Genomic DNA, 13,513 nt, shown 5'->3' with positions numbered 1-13,513 from the left:
TGTTAAAAGGGTATACAGATTAAAACATGTGGTTTTTTAACCCTACCTGGTCTGTGGCTGTATACATAATTTATGACAGTCTTTGTGCCATATGGGCTCTAGTCACAGACCTGCGTGTGTGGAAGCAGAGTAGCTAGTTGTGGTACTTATTGGATATGAAAAAGAAGGTCAGCACAGCAGGAGGGTTTCACCAGTACTTCGAGGAGCAGTAGGTTGAAGCGGGCTTCCCTTCACGATTTTGCTTCAGATGTGGTAGACTGCCTCTAGTCCCAAAACCCTTGCCTTTTAAGCAGGTTTTCTCATTCATGCACAGCCTAGGCTGTCAATCACAGCAAGGTGGCTGTCCTTTCAGGGCAGCCAGCCGGCCAATCAGGCCAAGGTTTGGTCAGGCACACCTCGAGACAAAGGACAGGGTAATTTCGGGACCCTCCCTCACATCCAGTCCTTCAACATATCGGAACCAGGGGCAGGCTTCAGGGCTGAAGGCAAAACAAAGGACTCAAACCTGCCTCAAAGCCGAGTAAAAGCCAAGAAAGACCTCAAACAGAAAATGGTGAAAAAATGAAGACAGGGGACATTGACAAAATGGTCACCCATGGGAGCTGTACTGCAGCTAAGTTTAGCCAGTGGTTCAACAAAAAAAAAAAGCGCACAGGTAGTAAAAATTAAACACTGCCACCAGCCATTTAAAGTAGTGAGGGTAACAAAAAAATGTTACATGAGCAAATAGGATTAGGTGAAACTAGGGCGGGGAGGTGGAAGGGGACCGGGAAGGTCTCCAAGGTGACAGGAAATTAGCACAGAAATGAACATTTTCCCTAACAGTCACTTACTCAGTTTCAGGAATAATGCAGCAAGTAAGTTCATTATAACTCTTAATGTGTTTTCGGAAGGTACAAGTTACTTACCTGTAACTGTTCTCCAGCATGGGTCTGGCATGGATTGATATGCTCATGAATATTCCCCTTCAGGGAGGGAATTCTTTGTTAAAAAGAAAGCAGTCTTGCTAGAAAAGCTTGAAAACTGCCTTTCTCCCAATCACTGGAGACTGGGTCCTACTGCACCCATCCAATGACTACCGTCTCCCTAAACCCCACCCCCGGCAGCCATCTTCAGATTCGAAAGCCTGTGCGGTGCCCTTAGGAAAGATTTCTCTAAATGTTACCTCCATATTATGGGCACCCCAGATCTTTTGCTTGGTTATCCTAACCCGACTCTCCAGAGGAGCACAGCCTTCAGCTGCACTCCCCTGGGCTTTTGCTCATTTGTATTGGGGAAACGGACATGTCCATCAGACTGTCAGTACTATGAAACTAGGTTTCCCTTAGTCCTTTACTTTGTCATTTCTTGCTAACTTTATCAGGGCACGAAGTACAATACTGTATAATGCACTGGGGTCTTCACCCTCCAAGGAATTTTTGATGTGTGTACAAGTGTGCCAAGAACAAACTGGTGGCAGCAGTTTACTTATTTCCACTACTTCTTAAGCGAACCATACCGCAGGTGGCTGAAAACGGCCCTGCCACAAAGTCTTTGTTCTGTCCTTTGGCCTCCAACCCCCACACCCAAGGTCGAGAGGCGCGGTTAATCCTTTGACATTCCACATCTTTTGCGGGGTCCTGCATGTCATGCGTACTAGTGCCCAGGAAGAGGGTTGGGACGGTCTGGTCCCAATCCACACTACTTGTGCCCGGATGTCTGGTGTGCATGAGAAACACAGTGAACCACGACTGCCATGCATGCAAGGGTGCAGCTCTTCTATTGGTTGTTCAGATTTGCAAACTTAAGAGGCAAAAGTCCCTGCATCCATTCCTTGTCAATCTACAGTGGTTCATACCGAACTACAGAAGAAGCAAGGTATTGTGAGCGAAAGCAGACCAGAGGACCATGCCAAAGTCGAGCTGGAAGGTTTGGCACCCTGAGCTTGCTACCGTCCCACTGCTTTGTCCTAGACCTTACGCCTACGAGGGTGCTTTGCCCCATTTGAGTAGTGGGAACTTCTCCTGGTGCCCATTTCCCACCAAAGGGGCCTTCTCAGAAGTGTTGCTGGGCCATCCAGTGAACTGACCAGCTCGGTGCTGGAACATCGCTTAGGAGCGCCGCTGTTTTGAGTTGGGACTTTAAATGTTAGGGGATCTCTAGCGTGTGGCACTTTACACTCTCCTGCTAACTTTTGTAGACCTAGCTCCTCTGGGTCGCGATTAAGGAGAATGCATCGCACTAAGCCTTTGCGGTCCCTGCGTTGTGGTGACAGTCGCCGAGGGAGACTTTCCCGCCTTCCCTACTGTAGCCAGGGTCCTGCTGCACTGGAATTTCCTGTCTCCTCCCTTCGTGGGCAGAGTGGTGGTCACTGTGCCGTAGCACCTGAGAGCCAGAATTGAGAAGTAATGGCAGAATTTACGACGACCGACTAAACTGTCAAAGTTTGGTCTGGATTGGAGCTAGGGACGGCAAGTACTAGCATAACTTACCAGTGGCCTCCTGGTTCATCCATTTATTTTTATGCACGAGGGTTCCTTGGCCTGTTCCAAAAGTCGGAAACAGCTCTGTTCGCAAGGACAGAGCCTTCCCTGGCAATTGGAACTTCTACCCTCTTCAGAACCATCACCCAACTGTCTCTGCATCTTGAAAAATGTACAGTCTTTGCTTTACGCATGACAATGTTTACGCACCACTTGTACATCGAGTACAAGGCTCCCCACTCTGTAGGGCTGGGCTGCAAAGTTAGCGTTTCCATCCTTATGGCTGCCAAAATGCTATAGTCCTTGTCAACACCCTTCTGTTGCAGGTTGTGGACATGTCACTATCGCATTTAGGCAACAGTATTTTTATGTATGTTATAGTGATATGATTGAGCGGTAACGGTTTCATTATTGGTTATTCATGTTGTTTTATTGGGCCTAAAATAAGTATGTATTTTTCATATACACCTGCGTGGTGTCTTTAATGTGTGCTCATTGTGGGCTTCTGATCACCCTCACCCTTCCTCAGACTTAGTCTTGACCGGCTGCCAAGCTACCTTGATTGGTCTGGGATTGTCCAGAAGGTTCCCCGTTTCACTAAACCGGGGTGGACTCCTAAACTTTGTCCACCAGGCCACAGTTTAGAAATCCACTCAACATATGCCAGTATGAACCCATAAAAGCCACAGGTGGGAGGCAGGATGGTTCGCATTTGAATACATGCCATACCCAAGCTGGAGAATAGTTACAGGAAAGTAACTTGAACTGTCTCCAGCATGGATTCACATGCTCTTGAATACGATTATACAGCTGTACATACACGACAGGTGGTGGCAAGGCCCAACAGAAAGAAGTACAACCACTTACCCCTGGCACAGACTCAACTCAAACAGGTCGTGTAGCACCGTCTGCCGACTCTGGACTTCTCCCAGGAATCCCTGTCGATGCAGTAGAACTTCGTGAAGGTGTGCGTGGACCTCCACGTAGCAGCCCTGCAAATATCAAGCAGGGGAACCAGCGAGGAACGCCATTGTAGTGATGGCTCTGGTAGAATGGGCTCTTGGCCGACCAGGACGTGGTCTGTTGAGCAGGCAATGACTGCACAATGCAGCCGCAGAGCCACCTGGATATGGTTGCCTTTGATGGGGTCTTCCCACAATTCACAGGTCCAAAGTACACCAAGAGTTGTGATGCCTTTCAAAAAAATCCTGCGAGAGCCACGTAGAATTTCGTGGCACACGCAACTTCCAGCATATGCAGTGATCTTACAGCGGCTTAAGAAGGATTCAGGAAGACTAAGCACCAACGGTTCGTTAAGGTGGAATTCAGACAGACCCTTCAGCATAAAGGTGAGGTGGGTCCACAGCACCACCCTTGCAGATGAAGGCTGGTATGGGCATTTGCAGGGGAGATCCTGAATCTCCCAGACCTGCCTGGCTGAGTTAATGGCCACCAGAAATGCATCCTTCCAGGAAAGAAAATTGTGCGAACAAAAAGGTCCAGGTGCTTAGTAAGAATGACATTCAGCTCCTACGGTGGTGGCAGGAGCCTTCATTGGTGGAAATGTCCCCAAGAGGCCTTTCAGAAATTCGAGCATGCGAGACCACAGCACGGATCTGCCTGGTGACTAGGAAATGGCCACCAGGTGCACCTTGAGAGGCGTGGGCCAAACCGGCCTTGGCTAAAGCCAGTAGATGCAGCAGTAGATGAGGTGCCCCAACATGTAGGAGTAATCTGCGCTCTGCACCACAGTGAAGTGTTTCAATTTGTGGCTGTAACAGGAATGTGTCGAGGATGCTCTAGCCTTAGCAAGGGCCTTCCTGCATTTCAGAGGAATGTCAATGTCTGAACTCTAGGGCTGCAGGAGCCAAGTCGTGAGGTTGGGACGCTGGGTCGCGGTATAGTATTAGTCCTGCTTCTCTGGGCAGGAGGTAGCCAGATGGACGGCGCCACCACCATGCAGAGCAGTTCTGGGTACCAGATCTGGCACGGCTCTGCCAGGCGATCGGTATCTTGCTGCGGCAGCATGAGAAGAGCAATGAGGTATTGAGGCAATGCATACAGGAACAGGTCCTTCCATGTGAATGGAAATGCATCCCCAAACTCCCTGGTTGGGGGGAACCTGCTGGGGAAGGCTTGGCGCTTGGTTGATCTGGGGTCGGCCCCACATGCGGGACGTCTGCCTGCTGGAGCTCCCACTCATGGCAGGATCGCAGCTCCCTGCTGAGGGAGTCTGCAATGGTTGCCCACCAGATGAAAAGGGAAGAGAAACATGTCCTGAAGAATGCCCCAGTTCTCAGAGAAAGGTGTGGACTTGGGGGAGGGAGGGTTGACTACTCACAGGTCCAGCCTAGTTTCCAAAATGTGGAATGTCTGAAAATCCTCACCACCCGTCCCCGCAGAAGAGGTAGGAAAGACTAGGGCCAAAACACAGCCATAGCTCCAGAACATTGATGCGCAGATCCTTCTCCTTCGGACTCCAGATGCCTTTGGCGTGGGACAGCCCAGTGTGTGTTACACCCCCTCCGCCTCCCCACCCGTCCAGCAATTAGTCTGTGGTGACTGTAGCATGGAAAAGCCTCGAACAGGGGCCCTTGTGAGAGATGCTGGCGCACCCCCACCACTGAACAGCATGTCTGAAGTCCTGGCTGAGGGCAATCTTGTCCATCCACATGACCTGCAGACACCTGGCATCCAGAAACTCCAGTAGCGGTCCTCTCTTTAGCCTGCAGAACAGAATTGGGTGAATGCAGGACTACATACTTGGCAGCGACTTCATGGTGCACACCATCACGGACTGGGTTGAAGCTGGACGATGCATCTTCCCCAACATAGCTGCCACCCTCTTTGAGGGGGTGGAGGGGGCTAGAGATGCCACGGTGGAGACAGGCACCCAGGAACCCCATCGACACGAACCTTGAACGGGTAGTGACGTCCCAGAAACAAAGCGCAAGACCTTCCCAAGCTTTGGATGTATGGTGACGTGGAAGTAGGCCTCCTCTAGGTCCAACGTCGCCAGCAAATCCCCTTTCTCAGGGGACTATGGATTTGGAGGATGGGTTTCCGGACCACCTACTGGCTGCGGCTGAAACCTTAGTCCAGGACAGCAGTGATATAAGGCATTTAGGGGCAGAGGCCGGCACCCTATATATCCTCAAGCCTGTCCCGTTTTGCAGGTGTGGAACTTGGGGTTTTCATCAGTGCCAGCCACACCGGGGATCGCAGGGGGTCCATTGGGCTGTATCCGTCCTGATAAGGGTAGCCCCCTTCGTGTAATGATCTCTATCCTTCGAAGGGCCCTTCTTGGAAGATCCCTCTGAAGATACCACCTACCGGCAAGCTTACTGTTGAGTGGGAAGTCGAAGGAGAGCGTGTGTGTGCTCTGAACTGGGACCCTATAGGAGTAGCCACCCACGTCAGAGCTGCGGCACTGGACCTTTGAGGACATCCTGCGGAGGAACAACCTCCGGGAACTTTGATCTTCCCTCCAGAGGGAAAGCATGCCTGCCAAAGGTCGTCTGGACCTGGAGGGGGCCTGTGCATGCCCAGAGCCCTTTCTTCCTTCAGCCACACCACCAACCTGTGGTAACTGTCCCGTTTAGTCTTGGCGGGGGAAATCCTCAGCAGAGTTGCATCGGTCCTCGTCATGATCAGGCTGCCAACAATAGAGGCACCTTGTGTGCCAGTCTTCCATGTAGTTGTTCAAGCCACATCAGGAGCAGAGCCTGAACAGACGCTTGTCTGCCTCCAACATGATGAGGCACCAAGTAGGCCTCAACTAGCCTTCCGAAGGAGGGATTGGGGGGGCGGGGTGGAAATCAGAAAATGTAATGGTCAACCTTCACCGGCAAGCCAGCCTCCCAATTGGAAAAGGCAGGCATACTATAAGACCAAGAACAGAAGTTTGACTCCTCCCTTATGTCCTGTCTTCACAGACACTCTGAAGCCTCGGTGGGCTTCACAAAGGATTTCTGCCGAAAACTAAAGTTAAACCAGGATCTCCCCCACACAGCACGGCAGAAGGACCAAGAAGGGACAAGCTGAAGAAATGCCAAAAAAATAAATTAAAACAAAATTTAGAAAAATATAAAAGCACAGCCACCATTTTGGGTCAATGGTGAACACCACCCAACATGTCCACTGCCACTAGCCATTCAGGTATGCTTTAACTGCAACAAAGGTTACAGAGCAGTGAGAAAGGGTATACAGTGTAAACCCCTCAGCATTCCAAACAAGGCGGGGTGTGCTGAACTTACAATATAAAATGGAGGATGAAAAAATAAAAAGCATCCCTCTACCCCTGGCCACAGACGTTCACACAAGGAAAATTTGAAAAATAGGAGGTCCAACCCTTATGGGAGAGTAGGACTCAATGTATGGAGACAATTCAGTACCATGAAGTAAAAATGGCGACCAGTAATGGGGGTGGAGGGGGTTGAAATGGGGCGAGTAGGTACGTACAGGTTCCCCCACTCAGAAATAGAAAAAGAATCCACAAGTCCAGCAAAAAGTGCTAGGGGCCTCACAGATGAATGATTTGGGATAAATATGAAAATCTAACCTAATAGCTAGCCACGTTATGCCCTCCAGCATATGCAAAACTGATTCAACCTAGTAAGCTCAGCAACATGTACCCCTCCACCCAAAAAAAAAAAAAAGAACACTTCCCAACCAGTGCACTACCCTATACATCCATCTCCCCGTCACTGGCATCACCCGAAGGGTTATCTAGCTATGCCAGTTTCAGCTTTCCACTTCCATGGCAGGGCATATCCACAAGTTTAAGGTAGCAACTCATTCCTGTGCTGTAAATTTAAAACCCTATACACTCTGTGCAGAACACATCTTAAGACTGATGTGCCAAGGTACATCCTTGCATGAAGCAATTGAAAGGCTATAAAAAAGATAACATACCAGACTTCATAAGTGGTGTGACGACTGCGCGTGGAACATTGCCCTTAGACACTGGGGTCCTGCTTTGCTGCCGAACAGTTTGGCGATCCTGTGGCGGTACGTTCTCAGCATCCACCATGTGATCTGCAGCAAAAAGAAACCAATTCCTCACATGAGCAACTCACTTTCCATAGTGCCTGAATGGGCATTTAAAAACAAACAAGCCAAGCCTCTTAAATAGTGCAGCAAGTACCAAGCCTGTTCGAAACCCTCTTCACGGACAGATCAGTTTTAACCAACTTTCACAGTATGGTGCATATTCCGCCCAAAGGATGAAACGTGGCCTAATTGTAGTGTAGAAACAAAGTCACGATGATGAAGAAGCAAGTAATTCAGCTGCATCATGGCAGCCGGCCGGGCTACATGCCTACAGTCACCAATAGGCTAACTCGATGAGCTAAGCACTTGCTTCAAGTATTCAGCCTGCAGGACTCAGTTCGTCAGGTTTTGTTCTTTGCAGCAGCAATACACCCCAGTCACTGAATTTATGGTGGCGTTTTCTTGGGATTAAGGAATGGACGTGTGCACCCTACAACCACACAGTTTTCCTGAAATCTTTCAGTGACAGGAAAGCCCTCAGCAGGTTTGAATTCAGCTGTACTGCTCTAGTTCAGTCCCATCAGCAATGGTGTACTCGATGGGCTAGCGATAGATTTTCGGCGAGTAGGCAATTCATTTTGTCATTTGTATAGCACAATTTACCATAATTATGGTCCCAATGTGCTTTTGGTTGAACGCCCTTGGAGGAAGCAGAGTCCAAATTGAGAGGTGTCATTATGCGTGTGCATTTCAGCCATTAAAGTAGAGTGCTGGTCACCCATGTCTGAATGGCATGTGGATGGGTGCCGTGGAGGTAAACTGTTAACTAAACCGGGTTGGGTCCCGTTTAAGGATAAATGCAAGGAGCAGCTACAGTTCAAGTGTGTTAAAAAGGTAGCCTCATTCTAATGGCAGAGGTGTTGTGCATTAGGTGTTGTATTATGTGCGAGTGCAGGATGCGCGGAATGTGCCTGTGCTTCCATCGAGTTATGAAGGTGCAGTGTGCAAGGATGGAAAAATGGGTTAGCTCTACAAACAAGGTCTACATCCTGGGTTCCCTCTATCTCCAAAAAGCGGTGCTAGGTTTCCAGACGATCTAAGTGCTAAATGAATACAAAATATGGCCAACCAGCATTGTTGGGCTGAAATGCAAAATATGGCTACCCTACACACTTCAGCTAAATGCAAAATAGGTCGGACTAACAGCGGTTATAGAAGGAAAAATTGATAGGAGTGCGCCTTTATGTGGCGAGCACATTGTAAACTGACGCCTTTTAGCGCACCCTCCCCAGCAACAGTCCCAGAACCCAGCCCAGGAGTCAAACTGAAGAAAGTCGACGGGATTTAACCCACACGGTTTATGTCAGAAACGAGGTCATGCCATAGAACACGACTTTTAAAATCTACACAGAATTTAAACACTCGCCTCCCTCCAGCTGCACCAAGAACATGCAGGACGTTCTTCTGCAGTCACTTCAAGCCACTTGAACAACTAATGCAGGATGCTCAAGTCTTACATACTCAAATGCTTCCAACATTCGCTCAAACAGCTTTTAAATAATGCGCCCAAAAGGTTCACTGCCAACTATGCAGAGGACATACTCACCAAACCAGGAATCGGCATTATTGTCATACTGTTCATGTAGCGCTTGGAAGTTGATGAAGTTTGGGGCATCAAAGGAATATTCTGGCTGAGACATTATCACCGCTGAAGAGCCAGATCACCAAATGGGTCTCTAAGGAAACATTATGCAGCATTACACAAAGCTGGACAATTGAACAAGGGCATTAGCGTTAATTTATAATCCAAGTTATTGACCAGTAGGACAATCACACCCACTTTACCATGTAAATCTTACCAAAGAATCCTCGTGTAGTGAAAAAGAAAAAACAAAAGTACACAACACCCAAAACCTAAGAGTTGCCGCAGATTTCTTAAGTGTGGGAAGGCACAAAACCATCAAAATTTGCCTAAAAATAAAAAAAGTACATTTAAATTAGAATCAGTCCCATGTCCCACCACAACTGTATAGGAACATTATAAATACCCAATAAATAGCAAATGCGCTAGTGCCATAAGACACTATTCCGTAGGTATGAGTAGGGCAGCAACACAGATTTGGTCAGAAGGACCCTACTTAAAAAGGAGAAGCCAACCTATGTACAATGGCTAGAGGGCTGGGGAGAAATGGGTGGAGACCACCAACGCTATTACAACTGGTGTGGTACTAGGGACCTTGAAGGTGGACTGCACAACTCAAGGAACCAGCCACTCAGCAGCAACGCCTTTATTTGGAGGGTCAGGGAGAGCAGGCCAAGGAAGATAGCTTAAGCATATGGCGATCCAGTGGTCACATCGGAGTGGTTCTGCGAGCAGAGTCCCAGGAGGTGGCTGGGTCAAAATAATAGACAAAGATAAGATGAGCAATCTACACTGCAAAAAGTCACAGTAGCAGCAGCTAAGCAATAGAGGCGACCCAATAATAAAAGCAAATCGAGCCAATGGCAACGCTGGAGCAGGCAAACACTACAGGCAGCAGCACCTCATCCAAGATTTTGTTTCAACGCAGGGGGCACAGTGACCACGGCCTGCAGTGGCAAGGGAGCGTTTCTCCGGCAAGCAGTCCCATCAACCAGCTTTGTTCGCAGGTTCAAACCCAGCCGTTAAGATTCAAATGGTTTTAGGTCCCTCAGATGCCATCAAAAATAACCCTCTCCTCCATCACACCCAATCACTCAGTGCAGCACTCAAAAGATGGTTGGCATCCAATCGTGGACATTCAGACAAAATTGCCACACGTGCATTTTGCATTACCACCCAGACTAAATCTTGTACAGGACGATACAACACCGAGCAGCAGTACCAATTACATTGATGAACCACGGCACGAACCACACAATGAACACAAGACATTTATGTTAATGGAGTTTGAACAGGTCTCCCTGTCCCAGATTGCCTTCCTGTGCCTACTGAATTAACCATCCTCACATGTATGGTGTGTCAAGAACCTGTATGTTCAGTATGACTCCGCTATATCTGCAATACATGGCCGGACCTTCCCGTGACCTAGCACTTCAAACAATGTTGTATTGTGCCAACACATCCAAAGATGAGCAGTGTTCGAGCCTTCAGGAATCCATGGATCGTAGTTCAGACCAAGCAGAGTCCCAAATACAAATTATTTCAATGCAATGAACCGATGCAGAGGAGGATAAAAACTACACCAACCATGGACAGCTGGTTTGAAGGAACTGGCGGTATGGAGGGCGAAGCCGTCACAGCTGGAGCATTCCAAAATTGCTAAAATGATCCATCTGGATAAGGTCTGCTTTGTCACAGCCTGACCCAGTTTGTGACCTGGATAGCCTATAAAAAGGCTGATCATGTCTAGACTGTCCAAACTTCATCTAGATGTAGAAGCTTAGTGCTCTATGTGGATCTAACCTGTGCAACCCCCCCACCCCCTTCCTCCTTGCCAGGAAGAGGCAAAGGGTAGAAAGTGGGTAATACAATTTAATCTTTTGTCCTACATGAAAATCTGAAATGATCTTAGGCAAAAAAAGGCGGCTTAACCCTCAGGACGACCTTGTCCTTTGGAAAATTGTAAAGGGTGGTTTAGATAGTGCCTGCAGTTCACTCTACGGACTGAAGTTAGTGCTACCAACAAAATGGTCTAACGTTAGTAACCTTAATGGACATGAATGTAAATGTTCAAATGGTGCATACGTGACATTACCAGATTTAAGGTCGCAAACCTTGAAAGGAGACGGGGAACACATTAGTGAGTCCCTTCACAAATTGTGTCACTAATGGGATCTTAAAATATGACGAGCACTTCAAGATGGATAGTGCCGCCAAACAGCCCTTAATTGTTCCAACCTGGAGGCCCAGATTGGCTAGGTACAGAAGAAAAGAACACCTCACGGGGCAGGAGAGAGGTAAGGGGGGCAGGGGAGTGTGAAAACGGGCTCCTGCACCGTCTGGTGCCCTCCTCCTCAATCACCTATGCCGGGATCATGGGGTGGCAGCCACAGCTTCATTTGCCGGCCTCAGGGGCAGGTCCATCCCACCACCGTCCCAGCCTCAATCTGGCTCCCAGGAGTGGGTGCTGCAATCTTCACAGCCACAGAGCAGGCGGGCTGGAGGATCCTTTAGTGCTCACCGGCTCCTCCACACGCCGATCAAAGTCATCGCATGGGCTCAGCATGGATCAGTGCTGCATCTTACTAATAGGTGCAAGTAGGGACCTCCAGGGTATTCGACGGCACCTTGCTTGAGGGTTCTGCTGCCTCAGAAGCTGTTGCAACAGGATTTAGCGGAGCTCAAAGAGAGACCTCCATCTTGGTCGGGCTCTCTAGCGCCACCCGGCAGACACCCTTTTTTGAAGCGCAATATGGAAAGGTACAATGGGATCCATTTGCAGACCCTCATCAAGGATGTCTTTTAGATCATCCTGCTGGGAGGGTAGGTCTACTCCATCCCAAGTAATCTATAACCTTAGACATCAACTGTCTATATGATGCATCAGCATGTTAATCAGATTCAGGTTGACCAAACTCTAAAGTATCCATTCCACTGGCTGCAAGTTGTCTTTTAGTCACAAATCCTCAGATATAAAGCCATCAGGGACATTTGGTGTACCATATTGCAAACCAACTGTGGCATCGTTATCTGATGGCTCATTTTCCTCATAAAGCGAGGTTAGGGATTTAAAATGATCCTTTCTTGGTAAAGGAATATACGTTTTATCTTGGAAGTGTGTCGACCACTTCAAAAAGTTTGAACTCGACGTTGGAGTCGTCGATATTTGCAATGTAGTCATTTGACTTCAATGGCACCGAATGCACCATTGGTCGATGGCGCAGCTGATGTCAACAAACTCTTATTCTTCCACTTACGGCTCGAAGGATCCTTTGATTATCGCGTCAAGGCCTCGACAGCTCTCGTGTCTAGCCTTCGTCCCGGACTCAAGGGCGTGCAGGATTTGGCTCAAGCCCTTTCCTTACCAGCTTTAGAAGGCATGGTAGGACCATGGCTTGTTGAGGGTTTTTGTTTTTCAAATATTTTTAGCATTTTCAATACTTCCCATACGGCAGTCCCATACGGCAGGAGTGGAGGCCTTTGAGGAACAAGATAAAGCTCTCAGGAGAAGAGTCCGATGAAGAAGTCCAAGTGGGCGACCTATGGTGCCTCTTCGACGATGAGTGGTGGGAACCACTCATCGGCCTGGACCTTTTCACTTTCGAGTAGATACAAATTTTCGATAATACATTTAGTATACCGCATGCTAGGTAACAAAGATAGGATTTTGACAAGCTGCAAAGGAGGCCTACTTAGCAGCTTGGCAGATCTCCACCCCCCCCCCTTCCTTTAAGGGCTTTGGATGTGTAGCAGGTCCATGTGTAATCGGCCACAAAAATGCCAGGTTCACCTTCAGATGTCCATGTTTGTATTTTTTATTATTGAGGCCCAGGACTAGGCCCCAGGCCCCCGAAGCGTCCCTCTCCCACCGCGCACCCTCTTCCTGGTCTCGGTCCCTCCCTTCCCACCCATCCCAGCTCCGATTGGACCTCGAGCCCTTCATCACTGGTCCTCCCAGGGCAGCCCTCTGCCTGGCGGGCCCCAAGGCCGGCTCCAACAGAGGCGGCTCCGGGAAGTGTCAGCAGGGGAAGCCAGTGGCCATCCGTCAACCAGCAACTACAAGGACCTGTAAGGTAGGGTGGCTTGTGTTGGGGAGAGGTACAACTCTACCCCAGATACTGGACCACTAGGCAAAACCACTATCGATCCAATGTAATCACCGCCCACTGCCCCAAACTGCATTGATAGCAGGGCCTCTGTGCCCAAATTGCACTGTGTGATCCCCGAACTGCATCGATAGGCCTCTCTCCCGCTATACAGGTGTCTCAAATCTAGTTCACTCGCACAGCTAGCAAACTCCCAAGAGAGACAGAAACCACCAGCGAATTACGGTGGTGGGTCACTCCAACTAGGGCCTCTCGCATCACAAGGCAAAAGTCCAAGCTACGCCCGTCCAAACCACCCAACCAGCGGATAC

General features: G+C 48.8%; 1 protein-coding gene across 7 annotated transcripts in view; it reads right to left on the bottom strand.

The window, feature by feature from the left end:
* LOC138580440 (targeting protein for Xklp2-A-like) overlaps positions 1–13,513 on the bottom strand; it is a 180,921-nt gene that overhangs the window by 100,471 nt on the left and 66,937 nt on the right. For all 7 annotated transcript variants that reach the window (XM_069650984.1, XM_069650985.1, XM_069650988.1 and 4 more), the window contains exons 2-3: positions 9,061–9,190; positions 7,377–7,499 (exon numbers count right to left, since the gene is read on the bottom strand). In XM_069650984.1, the coding sequence (XP_069507085.1) occupies positions 7,377–7,499; positions 9,061–9,154 (217 nt within the window). In that variant the 5' untranslated portion in view covers positions 9,155–9,190. The remainder of the gene's footprint in view (positions 1–7,376; positions 7,500–9,060; positions 9,191–13,513) is intronic.

The sequence above is a fragment of the Ambystoma mexicanum genome, chromosome 3p, assembly GCF_040938575.1.
Source record: "Ambystoma mexicanum isolate Mex_15411 chromosome 3p, UKY_AmexF1_1, whole genome shotgun sequence".
In the NCBI taxonomy this organism is placed as follows: domain Eukaryota; kingdom Metazoa; phylum Chordata; class Amphibia; order Caudata; family Ambystomatidae; genus Ambystoma; species Ambystoma mexicanum.
The sequence above is the reverse complement of the archived record's forward strand: the minus strand, read 5'-3'. Positions and strand labels throughout refer to the sequence as shown.